The sequence below is a fragment of the Zingiber officinale genome, chromosome 5A, assembly GCF_018446385.1.
Source record: "Zingiber officinale cultivar Zhangliang chromosome 5A, Zo_v1.1, whole genome shotgun sequence".
NCBI lineage: Eukaryota > Viridiplantae > Streptophyta > Magnoliopsida > Zingiberales > Zingiberaceae > Zingiber > Zingiber officinale.
Window position 1 is genome coordinate 136,064,780 of NC_055994.1, and position 16,831 is coordinate 136,081,610.

The window sequence follows — 16,831 nt, forward strand, 5'->3', positions numbered from 1 at the left end:
TGTTCAAGGCGCCTCCATCTTCCTGGTCTTCGCGTGGATCAAAGCGGCCTGGTGAATTTCATCCATTCAGCGCCTTATATCCTCTCGGCGCCTTCAGCATACGCCTTCTCAGGCGCCTCGATGGTGCTTCCGGCATTCGACCTTTGCACCGAGGCGCCTCGAGCTCCGTGGGCGCCTCGGACCTCATCGTCAGGGCTTTAGGTTGCTCCTTTGCTCCTGCAGACACGTTAGTCCCCAACACTATCCTGCAACCTGAAGTTAGCATAATAAACATTATTGAAGAAGTATAGGCGGTTCCGGATGTAAAGTCGACGGTTTCCAATAGGAAACCCTAGGTGGGCAAGCGCTCTTGTTCCCTCTTGAGGCAGCGTCCTCACCTACTCCACTCGGAGACATACTTGCGGTCATCCAGATTGCTGGACTTTTTCTCGACACTCGATGCTTAGGACTTTCTGTTGGACATCCTTGCTAGTCCGGTCTTTCACCTGGTTCGCGACACCGGGACTTTTCACCTAGGGTTACCACCCCTAGGACTTTTACTGAAGCCATGACGCCAAGACTTTCGCGTAAGGTTACCAGCATACATGACCTAGGGTTACTGGTCCCTAGGGTTTTCCCTTTGCCTAACAGCAGCTAGGACTTTCACGAAATCCTCAAGTAGACTTGTTAGACTGAAACATCTCGACTTTGAATTCTTTGCCATTATCGAAACACGAGTTCGATCGTGGATGCTTCCCGCGAACATGGCAATATCACGAATAGCATAGCATATCCATACGTAAATATAAAATGTGTACCAGAGGATAATGAATCAAATCACACAAACAGATAGGGTATCAAATAAACCCTAGGTCCCGAACATAATGTATCATATGGTTGGGTCACTACTTAAAGCATGTATGATCAGGTAAATAATAACATGCAATGCATAATAAGTAAACAAGCAAACATGTAACATATAATGTAGTGACCAACCGAAACAAATGGATAACACAATCATTGCTATATGTTAAACACATTATTATGCATATCAAAAGACATAAGTCAAAGTACCCGCCTCCAATAAGAAAGGATCGTATCCGGTCCAATTCCGACGTCGAGATACTCGTCTCGCGTCACAACCCTGAGTCACATATAAATAAATATATTTCATTTAGCTACAATTTACATAAATAGCTAAACAAAATTCTTAAAACTATTTAGGGCAAAACCCTAAACCAACCTCCTCGACCTGCCTAAATTAAATCCAAATTATACCTAATTCAATTCATACCTCTGATCAAGCTATACATGACTGTCTAACTACAAAACATATCAGGTCTCTACCCCCTTACCTCGGTTCGCAGCCGTGCTTTGCACCGGAAATCCAAAGTTTACTGTTAGAATATTTCACAGCAAAGCCTTCCTCTTCCTCACAACCCCTGAATGTTGATGCACGGCACACAACAACCTGCTGTAAATCCTTCCCTACGATTTAGTTTCAAGATGAAGTCACGATAGAGATTACAAATATATCAACAATAACCCAATCTTACCTCAACAGGAACCTAAGACACAGAGGAAGGGCTCGACCGAACCTAAACTAAGGCACGACACAGTAAGGGGAGAAGTGGTGCTTTGCCGGGATGCTCTGCCGTGGGGAGGAAGTCGAAGCAGAAAGGGTGTCGCGGCTAGCCGGGTCTAAGGCTCAGCGTTGACGGTGATCGGAGGTCGGCGCGGCAGAAAAGGGGTCGAGGCAGGCAGCAGCGCAAGAGGACACAGCGGTGAACACAAGCTAAGGCACAGGGGAGGTGTGGCTGGCGATCGGCGCCGTCGCTCGGCGAGGAGGCAGAATCGGGTGGGCGGCTCGGCCGGCGCTAGGGCTCGGATGGCGGCGTCGGGGATGGCTAGGGCACAGACCGGCTCGGCAGAGAAGGAGAGAAAGGGGTGTGCGGCGGTGGAGAAGCTAGGGCAGAGAACTTTTGTCGGCTGCCGATGCTCGGAAGAGGAGAAGAAGAAATAGGAGAGGGAAACCGCCTCAGCGGTTAGGGCACAATCGCGAGTGAGGCTCGGGCGCGCAAGAGCTTCGGCAGGGGAAGAGGGAAACAGCGACAAAGAGAAACCGGTGGAAAAGAAAAACAAATAAAGAAAAGAAATAAAAGAAAAAGCAAACTTTTCCTTGCTTAAATGGGTAGCCTAAACAGGCTTTTCCGGGCCCCGTTTTTATCCCCGTCAACTCGTCCGTATGAGCTCCGAAAAGTTCCCAAAAATTTCGGAAAATTCCCTTATTAATATTCGCCTATTTCCGGTATTTTACATTCTCCCCCACCAATAAAAATTTGGCCCCCAAATTTCGTTATCTACCATTAGCAAGCACTAACAACAGATATAAAGTATAAATGCTGAACGGTAAATTAAATCACATACCTCAAGTGAAAAGATGGGGATAACGAGCTCGGATCGTATCCTCGAGCTCCCAAGTAGCCTCCTCGTCTGAATGATGCTGCCATCCGACTTTAACCAGTCGGATAGTCTTGTTCCGCAACTGGAACCTCCTCGTATGTAATGTTAGGCTGAATGGGAACGGATATATCTGACAGAATATGTGCGCGGTCGGGTACATATCTCCTCAGCATAGACACATGGAATACATCATGAACGCTTGCCAGAGACGGTGGTAGCGCCAGACGGTAAGCTACCGCTCCAATCCTCTCCAAGATCTGGAAGGGCCCAATGTATCGTAGAGCTAGTTTACCTCAGAGACCAAATCTCTTCACCCCTTTCGTGGGTGAGACCCTCAAAAATACATGGTCTCCAGTAGAGAACTCCAAGGGTCTGCGTCTTCGATCAGCATAACTCTTCTGGCGGTCCTGCGCCTCAGGCAATCTCCGTCTGATAGTGCGGACCGACTCTGCGACTGTGAGCTCTATTAGGTCCCAGCGGGCCTCTCGGCCTCGTCGGAGGGCGGGTGTCGCAAGGGTCTACCATCTGGCCTTGAGCGGTGCCGTCGGATGGCGAATGAAAATTGTTGTTATGTGAAACTCTACCGGCGGATGGTCCTCCAGTGCCTCCGAAATCCGTAACACGTGACCTCGTGGGTCCTCTAAAGTCCAGATAATGGTCCGCTCATTGTCCATACATGCATGGATGGAAAGTTGTATTGAAGCAGGCTGTGTGCCCGAACTGCTGCGGACTACTGCGAGCGTGGCGTAACCGTGGATCTCTCCAGAAATGATACTCAGCGGAACACCGTATAATCTAATGATCTCTCGCGATACGGATCGCGATCGGTCGGGGAATCGATCTTAGGATGCATTGAAGTCTGTGGTTGGTTGTCGATCGGCGATTACCCAATCGCGTCGTGACTCGTCGTGTCTAAGCGAACCACCACATGAAGTCCGTGGTAATGTAATCCCACTTCCACTCGGGAATAGGAATCCGTGAAGTAACGGCGGTCTACGATGCTCGGCCTTCACTGGCGATAGACAAGACATCAGCTCAAAATCGCGATGTCTTTCTTATACCGTTCCACTGATAGGAACACCTCGAGTCTCGATACATCTGGGTCCCTTTGGATGGATCTCTGAGGCTTGAGCCTAGTGAAGCTCATGAACCGGATGAGGTTCGCATAATCTGCCTCGGAGTATATAATACCCTCCTCGTCTTGTGTAAACTCGTTCTGCTGCCGGAAGCTGTCGACTACTAATGACTGCAAATGATCACCGACTGTGCCTCTCGGATCCTCGTCACGATCGGCGGTGAGCAACCGTGGTAACAAGAATACCTGCTGTGGGTCCACTCTCTCGAGATCTAACTCAGTGAGCTACAGATCAGTCGGTGGTGAAGTCCGTGTGAGCGAAGTCGCTCTGGACTTCTGTTGAGTCGTCGGCGCACGTTAGCTTTCCCGTGTGGTAGCTAATGGTACAATCGTAATCCTTCGGGAACTCCATCCGTCTCCTCTGTCGGAGATTAAGCTCCTTCGAGTAAAATGTATTTGAGACTCTTATGATCGGTGAGAATCTCGAATGTAATGCGTATAAATGATCAGTCAAGCTTGAGGCGAAGATGATGGCTAACTCGAGATCGTGAGCGGGTAGTTCTTCTCATGCTCCTTGATGTCGAGGCGTAGGAGACTACTGGCGTCTTCGTCGAGCAGTCGAGCCACGAAGAGGCAGCGTCGGTGTAAATCTGAACCCATCCTCTCCGGAAGGTAAAACCAAGCGGGCCGACACTAATCTCGCTTGGCTCACGAAAGCTAGTCTCGCGATCCTCGAACCACGTGAACTTCAGCCGGGTAAGGCGTGTCGGTGGCGTAGCAATCTGTGAGAAACCCTCGACAAAGCGTCGGTAATATCCGGTCGATCGAGCTGCGGATCTCTGGCGACTTTGCTCCCAGTGGTGGCAGTCTTGATCTTCGGTCTCTGAAATACCTCTGCTGAGATCACGTGCCCCGAAAACCGTGAGGATAGCGGAATGCACTTGCTGAACTTGGCGTATAGGTGATGTCGTAAGAATCTCGAGACTATCGAAGATCTTGTCGTGCTCCTCCTCGGAATCTGAGTAGACCATATATGTCATGAAAGCGATAACAAAGCGATCGGATACTCCGAAATATGCGGTTCGTGAGTCCGTAAAACCCATTTGGGCGTTGGTAAGTCGAATGCCGTTACGAAATTCGTAATGGTATCGATGCGAGGCATCTTCGAATATACGAGTCTCGACTCTCGGTGATGATCAGGATCGCGGATCGATCTTAGAATACTGCGATGTACCTACGGTGATCGAACAAATCCTCGATCCGTGGTAAAGGATATTTATTTACGGCGGTCGCTGCGTTCAGTTGTCTGTAGTCAATCGTAACCTCGTGGTGCCGTCTTTTTTCTTGACGAATAATCTGGTGAACCCCGTGGAGAAACACTAGGGCGAATAGATCACAATCTAAAAGCTCACGGGTTGAACCTTGACTCGTTCAACTCTTTTGGTGCCATCTGATATAGAGCTTTCGATGTCGTAGCGGTTCCGGAATCATTTCGATAGCGAACTCCAGCCTACGGGAAGCCGGGCGGTAGCTCCTGCGGAAATACATCGGATACTCTCGGACTACGAGGGCGTGGGAGGCTACGAACTCTTGCTTTTTCTCGGTCTAATCGAATATTGACCACGACAACCGTGTATGCGACACGAGCACAGATCGCGAAATGATCGATATCGTCTCACGATGCGGTGAAATCCACGAGGTTGGTTGGGCGGGAAGGTGACCACCCTCGTCAGCGATCAGCGGTAGCATGATATCTTGACGATCCGTGCCGAGAATGATGTCGAACTCGGCATTCTCGATACTAGAAGATCTGCAAGTATAATGTTGCTCTTGCAGACTCGACCTCTGGGTGTCTAACCGGACGGTAGAGAACATCTCTTCCCTGAAAGGAAGGGAATCTACATCTCGCGTAAATGTAGGGATATAAAGAATCACAATGATTCAGATATAATCAATTATGTAGAAAATCCAATAAAGCATAAGTGGATAAGCGGCTATAAATCTTGCTGCGTCTCCCTGGTAATCGCATGAACACGTCCAGTCTCGGGCGGAGGAGGAGGTGGTAACGCTGCCAGCGGCTGCTGTGGCTGGGCAGAAGCCTGCCATTGAGGCGCTGCTGGATAATGTGCCAGAGAAGACTGAGAGGACGGTGACTGATATTGTGTAGCTGGCGGAGACTGAGTCTGGTATTGGCCTAAAGGCTGAGGCTGCATCTGATATTGCCCCTGCGTCGGATAATAAAGTTCCGGAACAGAACTCTGAGGGGCTATGGAAGCACTGGAGCACTCCTGTCTAAGCATGCCAAATGTCGCTGCTGCAGGTGAAGCACTCCGCTGCTGGCCATGCGAAGGATGGGCTCTTCGCCCTCCTCGATAAGTTCCGGACTGACCGGTCTGTACTCCGTGATCAGACCCTCCGGAAGTCGTATGCTGAGTCTTCTACGGACGATCTCGGCTCTGGTGCCCAGGCGGTTTGCAATGAAAGCAAGCTGTTGTCTGAGCGGTGAGGTGATATGATCTCTGGACCCACATGCGAAGCGGTAATTTGGCGGGTTGATCCGGTTCTGCTGGGAGGCCGGAAACATCTGAAGAAGACTACCACGATTTACGAGGCTTCGTGATACGGATGCCACGATCGTGGACCTACGCTTTGCTGCGGTGGTATAGCTGAGGTCTGGATCTACCGGATGTCGACACGTTGTTTCCTTTTGTTTGAAGCGCTCTGCTGTTGACTCGATCGATAGGGCTCGTCTAAAGTCTCCAGGATAGGAGTGGTGCCGTGAGTCTTGCTTGCGAATGTCCATCAGCCCACAGATGAGCGTGCGTCTGAGCTGTCCCAGTGACAAGCTACGGACAAAATCGGCGATCTGTCGAACTACTGCATTATACTCGATCCTGTCAGGTTGTTGCATCATGGGACTCGGAAATCCTTTGAGCCATCGATAAGCTCGTGGAAAAGCGACTCTCAAAGCCTCTACGATTTGGCCCAGTGATGTTACGCTCACGATGATGGAGCAGTAATCCACAAGTGTCGGCGGCGTCCGTAAATGAAAGCCTGCTTTCTCCCATTGGCGAAGCCGTATAGAAGGTCCTCCGTAGTCTCGATCGAGGCGGGGCCGCTCGGATCGCGGTCTCCTCGGAAGAGTGTAAATCGACTATTCATCGACTCTGCCCTCGGAATCCTGGCTCGTGCGCAGCAAGTCGGTGAGTGTGTCGGGCAATTTGTCGGGCCGCGGAACCCTGGGTGATCTTATAGATGGTACCATTGAATAAAGCGGAGTAGGAGCTCCGGTCTTCTTTGTATAAAGCTGGGCGTAAGTAAAATCGGTGAAATTAGGGTGAGCGTATGTGGCCGTTTTGGATGTCTGGTAAGCGATAGTGCTGGGATGTGGGCGGTAGGTATCCTAATCACGGTGTTCTTTGGGTACAGTATGTCTTGGGGCGTAGGTGCTTGGTGTGGGTCTGTTGTAGGCCGGTGGCGGTGGTCTAAGTCGCCGTAGGCTGGTGGGCCGGTGTCGGGTATGCGATGGTACCTGGTGTCTGGGAATCTGATGGGAGTGGATCTTGTCGGTGCGGTGAGGTAGGTACCTCAAGGGAGCCGTCGAGTGCGAGAGCCCGACTCGCCCGACGTCTTGAGTCATCACTGGTGACGGGCTCGTGACGAGCGTCTGGCGTATCCGAGATCCGGATCCTCGTGCGTGGTGGTCCGGCACCGCGTCTCGTGCTGATACGTAGATCGCCTCGTATCATTAAATTATATTACGGATATTACTACGATATAACCGATTATCCGCGATAACATCGTACCTAATTTTTGTCTAGAGATGTTCAGTCATTGTCCGGTCCCAATTGACCTCGAATTCCGTGCAGAAAATCACGGAAATCCGTATAAATCAAGCGAAAGTCAAACATATCGTAATGGAAAATCAGTGCGACGAAATAACTACCTGGTTTGACTCCGAACTTGGGCTATGATATATCCGAATACAGCGGGTATCACACTGCTCGATGCGATAAATTGGTATCGAGATAAATCTCGAAAATCGACCGCGAAACGAACAAGTATCGCGAACTTTGGCACTCGATACCGTATAAATTGGTATCGGGTTATCCAATATGAAAACAACGATCGTAAAACTTGAGCTCGATACGATAAATTGTCACGCCCGGAGAGTCCTGTCCAGAAGAAATTTGGACGTCTCTGTCTGGCAGACGATCAAACTTTCTATAATCACCGTATACCTCGTTGCGTGTGGAATATCAATAATAAAACAATCACCACGATTAATATCGATTTCGACCTCTGGTACTCTGACCTGAGTTTAATAGTAAGCAAATAGAGCGATGTCGATGACTCGAAACAACCCTACTCGACTACACTCGTAAAGCTCGAATCCGATTTACTCACCTCACTCGTAAAACTCAAATCCGTCGAACTCACCTCTTCTGCCGTCTCGATCATATCGCATATCGAATCAATCCATCATCAAAATCCATCTGAAGATCCGTAAAAAATTTGAAGAAGGCATAGTCGATAGAAAACTAAAATAACAACTCGTGATCATGGAGGACTAGCACTTCGTCTGATGGGGACTAGCGGTGGAACTACTCGGACGACCTCGGCACGAAAATATCAGCGGAGGAGGTGTGAGTCGACACTTTCGTGTCTGGTGATATGCGTAATAAAGTAAAAAGCAGACAACAATCATGCGTCACGGTCTCACGAATACGAGAAGAATAAATCTGTTGAAATAAAAGCAGGAGAAAAGCATCTAACGGGACAGGCGTAAAGATAAGCTGGGTCGTCGGATAGGAGTGTCGTAATCACATGTCGTATCGATCAGGCATGTACAAGTGGTATCACACAGCCAAGCTGCATAGGCACCTGATGCGTTAAAGGCTCGGGCCATGCAACCCACGATGGTAAGTCAGGGTGGGTAGGGTTGTGACAATAGTGCACTCGAGCGTCGCCCACGATGGTGGCCAGGTGGGCGGGATCTTTGTCGAGATCGCACGTACTCTATCCGAAATAATAAATGGGGGCCTTGATGCTCGTCTCGTCTGCGATGGCGGGGAGGAATCTCTGGCTATTGATCGTCACTACCGTGGCGGACCAGCGGGCAACAAAGTCAATTGTCTGCCGTCTCTGGCTGCTACACTAAACCAGCGGAGCAAGCAGGCGGGCTGTCTGCCAGCTACTGCTGAGTCACCGAGACCAGCGGGCAACAATGAGCGCCACACACATCGATATATCACTAACCCGTGAGTGGTGGTGTGTGCAGATCGTATAGCTGGCGATGTGCTCAGCAATAATGGGCGACAATCGCGCGTCGATCATGCAAGATGATCGTGACACTAAACATGCGATATCACGAATAACATGGCGTACTCCATACGTAAATATAAAATGTGTATCGCGAAATGATATCGAATGGAAGGTACCAACGGATAGGGTGTCGAATAAACCCTAGGTCTTGAACATAATGTATCGTATGGTTGGGTCACTACCTAAAGCATGTATGATCGGGTAAATAATAACATGCGATGCGTAATAAGTAAACAAGCAAACATGTAACATATCATGTAGTGACCGACCAAAACAAATGGATAACATGATCATTGCTATATGTTAAACACGTTATTATGCGTATCGAAAGACATAAGTCGAAGTACGCCTCGATAAGAAAGGATCGTATCTGGTCCAATTCCGACGTCGAGATACTCGTCTCGCGTCACAACCTTGAGTCACATATAAATAAATATATTTCATTTAGCTACAATTTACATAAATAGCTAAACAAAATTCTTAAAACTATTTAGGGCAAAACCCTAAACCAACCTCCTCAACCTGCCTAAATTAAATCCAAATTATACCTCAGCGTTGACGGTGATCGGAGGTCGGCGCGGCAGAAAAGGGGTCGAGGTAGGTAGCAGCGCAAGAGGACACGGCGGTGAACACAAGCTAAGGCATAGGGGAGGTGTGGCTGGTGATCGGCGCCGTCGCTCGGCGAGGAGGCAGAATCGGGAGGGCGGCTCGGCCGGCATTAGGGCTTGGATGGCGGCGTCGGGGATGGCTAGGGCACAGACCGGCTCGGCAGAGAAGGAGAGAAAGGGGTGTGCGGCGGTGGAGAAGCTAGGGCAGAGAACTTTTGTCGGCTGCCGATGCTCAGAAGAGGAGAAGAAGAAATAGGAGAGGGAAACCGCCTCAGCGGTTAGGGCACAATCGCGAGTGAGGCTCGAGCGCGCAAGAGCTTCGGTAGGGGAAGAGGGAAACGACGACAAAGAGAAACCGGAGGAAAAGAAAAACAAATAAAGAAAAGAAATAAAAGAAAAAGCAAACTTTTCCTCGCTTAAATGGGTAGCCTAAACAGGCTTTTCCGGGCCCCGTTTTTATCCCTGTCAACTCGTCCGTACGAGCTTCGAAAAATTCCCTAAATATTTCCAAAAATTCCGGAAAATTCCCTTATTAATATTCGCCTATTTCCGGTATTTTACACAACCGAAATAGAGCTCACCTGAACCCAATTTCCGGCCTTCTCCTTGAGCAGGCTTTCGCTCCGGCTTCTCGTCCCTCGAACGTCGCATACGTTTTTCTCATCCACTAGTGCACTCTTCCGCAGCACTTCGTCCCTTGAATGCACCAAGCTCGTCGGCTCCCTTCCCGTGCTATCCTTCTCGCTAGCTGCGTCTTCCGCTCAACTTCCTGTGCTCCTAAACTCCTGCACACTTAGACACAGGATCAAAACAAAACAGGACCTAACTTTAACTTAGTTGATCACACCAAAACAACCACGGGATCCAACAATCTCCCCCTTTTTGATGTGCATTAACCCAAGTTCAAGTTAAGGCAAAACAAACAGAAAAAATAAATTTGCAAAACTTTTTAAGTTTGCAAAACATTTTAAATATTAAGTTGCAATATAAGAAATTGAAAATTTGAGTATAATTTGTAAGCAAAATCAAACATAATTGATAAAAAAAAATGTAACTTCCCCTAAACTTGTATCTATTCCTCCCCTTTAATCCCATCAAAAACTAGGGTAAAACAATAATTTTAAAAATTTTGAGATTAAAAATTTCTTAAGTAATGAAATTTTCAAATAATTGACAAATATTAAAAGCATTATTTATCTAATTTCACAAGCTTATCAGTTTGTTAATTAAATATTCAATTCAGTAATTGATTTCTAGGCTGTGGCGAGGCACTAGGACTTTTTGGTTATTGGATCATCAACCACTTCTAGACAACGCCTTTTAAAGAATTTAAACATTTAATTTTTCTGAAAGCCTTAAATAAAAAAAAATGTTTAATCTAAATAAGATTTTGGAACCAATATAGGTTCCTTCCTACTGGGTTAATTAAGAATTTGGGAGGTATATATCGTCTGGGAATTCTTCTAAGTTGTCCTTGGTGATGTCTAATATACCAATTTAATCTACTATACTTTTCATACTTTGGTTTTTGACAACTGTTCAATTTCAAGCATGCATGGTCATTCAAGCTTTTGATTTGAATTTTTAAATTATCATTTTGTAATTTTAAATTATCTAACTATCTTTTTTAAATCAATGTTCTCTTTTTCCAATTTTACTAAATCTTTCGAAAGTGTTTTAATGAACTGAAAAGAATGCTCGGGTGAAAGAGCACGCACCTCACTTACCTTGAGTTCTGATGCTCCCCCTTCATCGCTACTTTCTTCCGATGATCCTCCCCCTTCATCAATGCTCATTGTTGAACTGGTTTCGTCTTCCTCTTGATGGGTTGCCATTAGAGCTAGTCCGGCGTGGGCTTCGATTTTGGATTCGGAGGACAACGACTCATCCCACGTAGCTTTGAGATTATGTTTGGGCCGAGCTGACTTCTTATTCTTTTCCTTGTCTTTGTTCTTCAATTTTGGACCGTCATCCTTGATGTGTCCTTCGTTGTAATTGTAGCATCGGACCACCCTTTTGTGCCGTAAGTGCTTTCTCGTATGCGATTTAAATTTATTAAATCTAATAAATTTATTGATTTTTTTTACCATTAGGGTTGCTTCGGCTTCATCGATGGATGCTTCGGAGTCTGGATCTTCTATTCTTGCCTTTAGGGCAATATTGAGATTTGTCTTTTCTATTTCATTAGGATTTGCAATTCGAGTTTCATGAAGTTCAAATGTGGAAAACAAACTCTCTAGCGTACTTACCTCAAAATCCTTAGAGATGTAGTATGCATCAACTAAGGATGATCATTATGAAGTCCTCGGGAAGACATTGAGCGCATATCGGATTGAGTCTCGATTTGTTTCTGATTCTTTGAGATTGCTTAGCCGAGTGATGAGCTCTTTGATTCATGCTTGGAGTTGCGCTACCTTTTCTCCATTGTTCATCTACAGATTCAACTAGGTTCGGAGGATGTCTCGCCTTGCTAACTTCACTTCCGAAGTGCCTTCATGGAGTTCTAGGAACTTCTCCCAGAGCTCTTTAGCGGAGTTGTACCTGCCGATACGATTGACTTCCTGGGGCGGAAGAACGTTGAGCAGATGGAATTCTACTTTACCGTTCGCCACGAAGTCGGCTTGTTCCTTCTTCGTCCACTAATATTCTTCTTTGTCTTTTGGAACTATAAAACCATATTTCATTATTAATAGAATTTCGAAATCTGTTTTGAAGAATACCTCCATCCGGCGTTTCCATTGTACGAAGTCTCCCTCGAATTTTGGTGGGTGAATGCTTGCACCGACCATCGTCTTGATCTTGATGCTTCAGTCGACGGTTAGTCCTTCTGAGGCGGTTGGGCTCTAATACCACTTGTTGGCGCAGCGGGGCCGGTAAGAGGGCCCAGCGTCTGTTAAAAAATAAAACAAACCAAAACCTTTCTCTGTTTTTTCAACTAAGATTAGTAGCACTATCACAATAATTATAAACTCAAATGAACAACTAATACAATCGAAAGAGGCTAACAGGTTTAACTTGGTTACAACTAAGGTGGTTGTTAATCCAAGGCGGTTGCAAAGCTCCATTAGAAATATCTCCTTCGTGTAGGCGGAGAAGCCTCTTACAATCTATGAAAAGCTCAGAAAAGACTAGGAAATTGATTACAGCAGATGTTGTATTATTTCCTAACTCCAGGGGCCTTTTTATAGCTCCTGGAAATCTTATTTGTAGCTTGAGGGCGCATCCCAAGGACTTGGAGGGCGCCTTCAGCGAAGCACCAAAAGATAAAACTTTATCCTTTGGCAATGGCTAGAAATATGGTCGAGGGTGCTTCCCATAAGCATGGAGGGTGTCTTCCATGCTTATGGAGGGTGCCTTCCGCCTGAAGGTGGCGGAGACGTGGGCGCGCCTCGGAGGCGCCTTCAACCCTTGTTGAGGGCGCCTCCAGTAGTCTTTACAGCCTCTTTCTGCTTCGCTGCTACTTCGATCGCCTGGGTGATTGCGACCAATCGAAATAGGGCTCACCTGAACCCAATTTCCGGCCTTCTCCTCGAGCAGGCTTCCGCTCCGGCTTCTCGTCTCTTGAACGTCGTGTACGTTCTTCTCGTCCACCGGTGTACTCTTCCGCAGCACTTCGTCCCTTGGATGCACCGAGCCCGTCGGCTCCCTTCCCGTGCCATCCTTCTCGTTAGCTGCGTCTTCCGCTCGACTTCCTGTGCTCTTAAGCTCCTGCACACTTAGACACAAGGATCGAAACAAAACAGGACCTAACTTTAACTTAGTTGATCACACCAAAATAACCACGGGGTCCAACAGATTTTGGATGATGACAAGGATTTCATGGAAGGATTGCAATTTTAAACTAAGGAAGGATTCTCATGCAATTAGGCCTTAAGCATGAGATGGTTTTGCAATTAGTCCTATTTTTTTTGTTTGCATGGTCTAACTTGTGATTTTGGTGTTTTTATCTTGTCAAGTCAAAGCCATTGAAGGGAGCCTTGGCGCAACACGGTAAAATTGCTACCGTGTGATACCATGTGACCTAAAGGTCACGAGTTTGACTATTTGAAACAACCTCTTGCAAAGAGAATAAGGTTGTGTACTATAGACCTTTCCCTGGGGCCCATGGGACCCCGCATTGGCAGGAGCTTCGTGCATCAGACTGTCTTTTGTTTTTCAAGTTAAGTCCGTTGATTATATCCATCGTGATTTTATTGTCTATTGATGATCCCGATACCAACAGCAATCTTGCAAACTATTCTGTTGATTAATTTTCTTTTGTTTTTTCATTTTAAAATATTCTTGTTCTATGTCCGCAATTTTGTTATAGCTGACTAGGTATCCCCATGTCCTACTTGAAGGGTTATAACTGATTTTTTTTTAAAGATATAATATGGTTGTAAGAACCTTTTTATTAATCCAACCATTTAATAGTAACAAAAAAGACAGGTATATTGTCAATCTCATCCTTGAACAATTAAGTGGAGCTTTAAAACATGATAAAATGATAAATATATATATATATATATATATATATATATATATATATGCTAAGATGATGAACATGTTGGGAAACAATGTTTAATTCTATGGTTAGACAATTCGAAGTTGGAAAAGATGCAAAGGGTTCAGATGATAGAAAAATTATCTTAATATAACTAAAAGATAGTTATAACTAGTGTATCCTCATGCCGTGATTTATTTATTTTTATTTTTATATCTAAAAGATATTTAAATGACCTTGGTGTTATCAATTAAAGGAAACATAAATAACTAGGGTATCCTGATGCCGTGATTTAAATTGACATGGAGGGAGAATATATATGGAAGAGAAAGATGTGCATGAAGATTCTTAATTTTGAGACAGAAATAAAGAGCATAGTATCAGTATGATTTTAAATTTTGCTACAGCTTATGGTTTTTTTATTCATTATTTAAAAAGGCAAGCTTTTAATTAGCTTGTAGGAGTGGTATAGATTTATGCAGATTTTTATTACGGGAAAGGTTAGTAAAGTCATGTGCAAAAATGTAAGCACGGGTTTGAAACAAAGAGATTGATAATATTGTTGTTACATCAGTTTTGTTTTTTGTCTTATGTTTGACTATTATCTTGACAACCATATAGCACTTTTAAATGATATTGTCATCCTGAAAACTTAAAGAAATGCCTATTGGATTTTTTTTGAGGTTAATTGTATGACAGGGGCTTCACATTTCAGGATTTAACTATTTTACTTCTTGCCTCCGGTAGAGATCCTGGAATAGTACCTCGTAGTGCACATCCTCCAGAGCCTGAAATCGTTGAGGGTGGTGGTGAAGTTGGAGGTGTTCAAACTCCACAATTACGATTATCGAGAATGAAGGATGAAATTGTAAACGGTATAACTGTAAAGGTGAAATACTGTGATACTTGCATGCTCTATCGACCCCTGCGCTGTTCTCACTGCTCAATATGTAACAATTGTGTGGAACGCTTTGATCATCATTGCCCATGGGTTGGACAATGCATTGGACTGGTGAGTTCCAAAATCTCAAATATTTGATTGGAATTTAACTTGTGTCAACCAATTCAATTCAATTTGCAAAAGTTGCCTAACTACTAGTAAGTGTTTGTAGTAGATGCACTAAGTTTGCTGGCTAGAACAGTAGTAATTGAATATTGTTTGTGGACATTGCTGATATCTATTCTTCGTGCAGAGGAACTATAGGTTCTTCTATATGTTCGTCTTCTCATCGACTTTGTTGTGCCTTTATGTGTTTGGATTTTCCTGGGTCTGCATAATAAAAATCAGAAATTCTGAAAACACAACTATTTGGAGAGCAATGATCAAGACTCCTGCTTCCATTGTCCTCATAATTTATACTTTTATATCAGTTTGGTTTGTTGGAGGCCTCTCTGTCTTTCATTTGTATCTAATGAGCACCAATCAGGTAATGTTTATAGTGATCTTTAATTAAAAATTGTTAATCATCTTTCCATATTACTCAATTTTCTGTTTTCTGTTTCTTTTTAGACAACTTATGAGAACTTCAGATACCGTTATGATCGGAGAGCTAACCCATATAACAGAGGAATTGTGGAAAATTTTAAGGAGATATTTTGTACGAGCATACCTCCATCAAAGAACAATTTCGGTGCAAGAGTATCGCAAGAACAAGGACTTCAACCACGCTCCTCTGGTGGAGGTTTCATGAGCCCAAACATGGGAAAAGCTATCGGTGACATTGAGATGGGCCGGAAGCCAGTGACCTGGGATGAACTAAGGGCCGTCACACAAGTTGGTGAGCACGAAGATGGTCTAAGCAACAGAAACGTGATGGAAGACAAAGATGGCGAGCTCACTGAAGCTTCTCCAAATTTAAGCAGGGAAGCTTTTGAGACAGACACGGAAGTGCAACCTACGCTGCACCATAGGCGATCAAGTTGGGGAAGAGGTGGAAGCTGGGAGACAGCATCCGACATTCAAGCTGTAGCATCAGTTGCAGGGCAAACAAGTAGGACAGGTAGCGGTAGCAGCAGTACAGGTGCAGGAAATTTGTAAGTTTGTGCGGATGCTGACACACTGCAAACTCGAAAGACAGGGCAATCGAAAGAGGTATCGTGACTCAGGCATCCTTTTCATCCGTGCTCCATTTGATTTTCCCTATCCTGTACTAAACTTTTGTCGCAACATCATTATTATCGTATCGTAACTCAAATAGTTTCGGAACATTAACTGAAAACTACACGTTTGCTTGGCGCATGTATATAATTGTGTTTGTGATTCCAGAAGTTTGTGTTTACCTGGATCTATCTCTGGAGTTGTACTGCACAGTGAAGTGAACTTTCCCTAATTATTCAATTATTAGTTTATTTAGGCCATTGATGATAACAATCTTCGATGTTTTTGTTTGATATCTGATTAGAATTTGTGGTGAGTGAATTATGACACGCTTACTTATGTGGATACTCTTTCAATATGGATGTTCTTAGATTTGGTGCACCTGAATTTGTTAGCTATCTTAAATGAAGTACACTGATGTGGTGATAAAGGGTGCTCACTAAGTGTGGGTCAAAAGATGGAGATAGCAGTCAATGTATAGATCAAAGTCAAGGAGGTCAACGCTAGCGAACTAACGGGTTCACCGAAGGTGGGTCGAGCGGAGGTCGACTACACTGGTCGATCGGTGTAGGCAATGTTTGATCGGCAAGAGACTTGTCCGAGTCGACCATCCGTCTAGCTCGGAACAATAGGGTAAGATTGCTAGACGCTCGTTACGGATCGGTAAAACGCTAAGGAGATCGAAGCGCTTGTCCGAGCAGGAGGGGACAAGCTACTATACTCAATCATCAGAAGGAAGAACAGTCGATGCCTATCGAGCGGAGGAGTCCTAGCCGAGCGGCTACCCCGCTCAACCGAAC

The 16,831-nt window shown here is 45.4% G+C and overlaps 1 protein-coding gene across 1 annotated transcript in view; it reads left to right on the plus strand.

Annotated features, from left to right (window-relative positions):
- Positions 1–16,291, plus strand: part of LOC121981986 (probable protein S-acyltransferase 7) — a 29,099-nt gene extending 12,808 nt beyond the window's left edge. The window contains exons 3-5 of the mRNA XM_042534817.1: positions 14,649–14,945; positions 15,127–15,360; positions 15,444–16,291. Of these exons, the coding sequence (XP_042390751.1) occupies positions 14,649–14,945; positions 15,127–15,360; positions 15,444–15,971 (1,059 nt within the window). The 3' untranslated portion in view covers positions 15,972–16,291. The remainder of the gene's footprint in view (positions 1–14,648; positions 14,946–15,126; positions 15,361–15,443) is intronic.
- Positions 16,292–16,831: the final 540 nt, after the last annotated feature.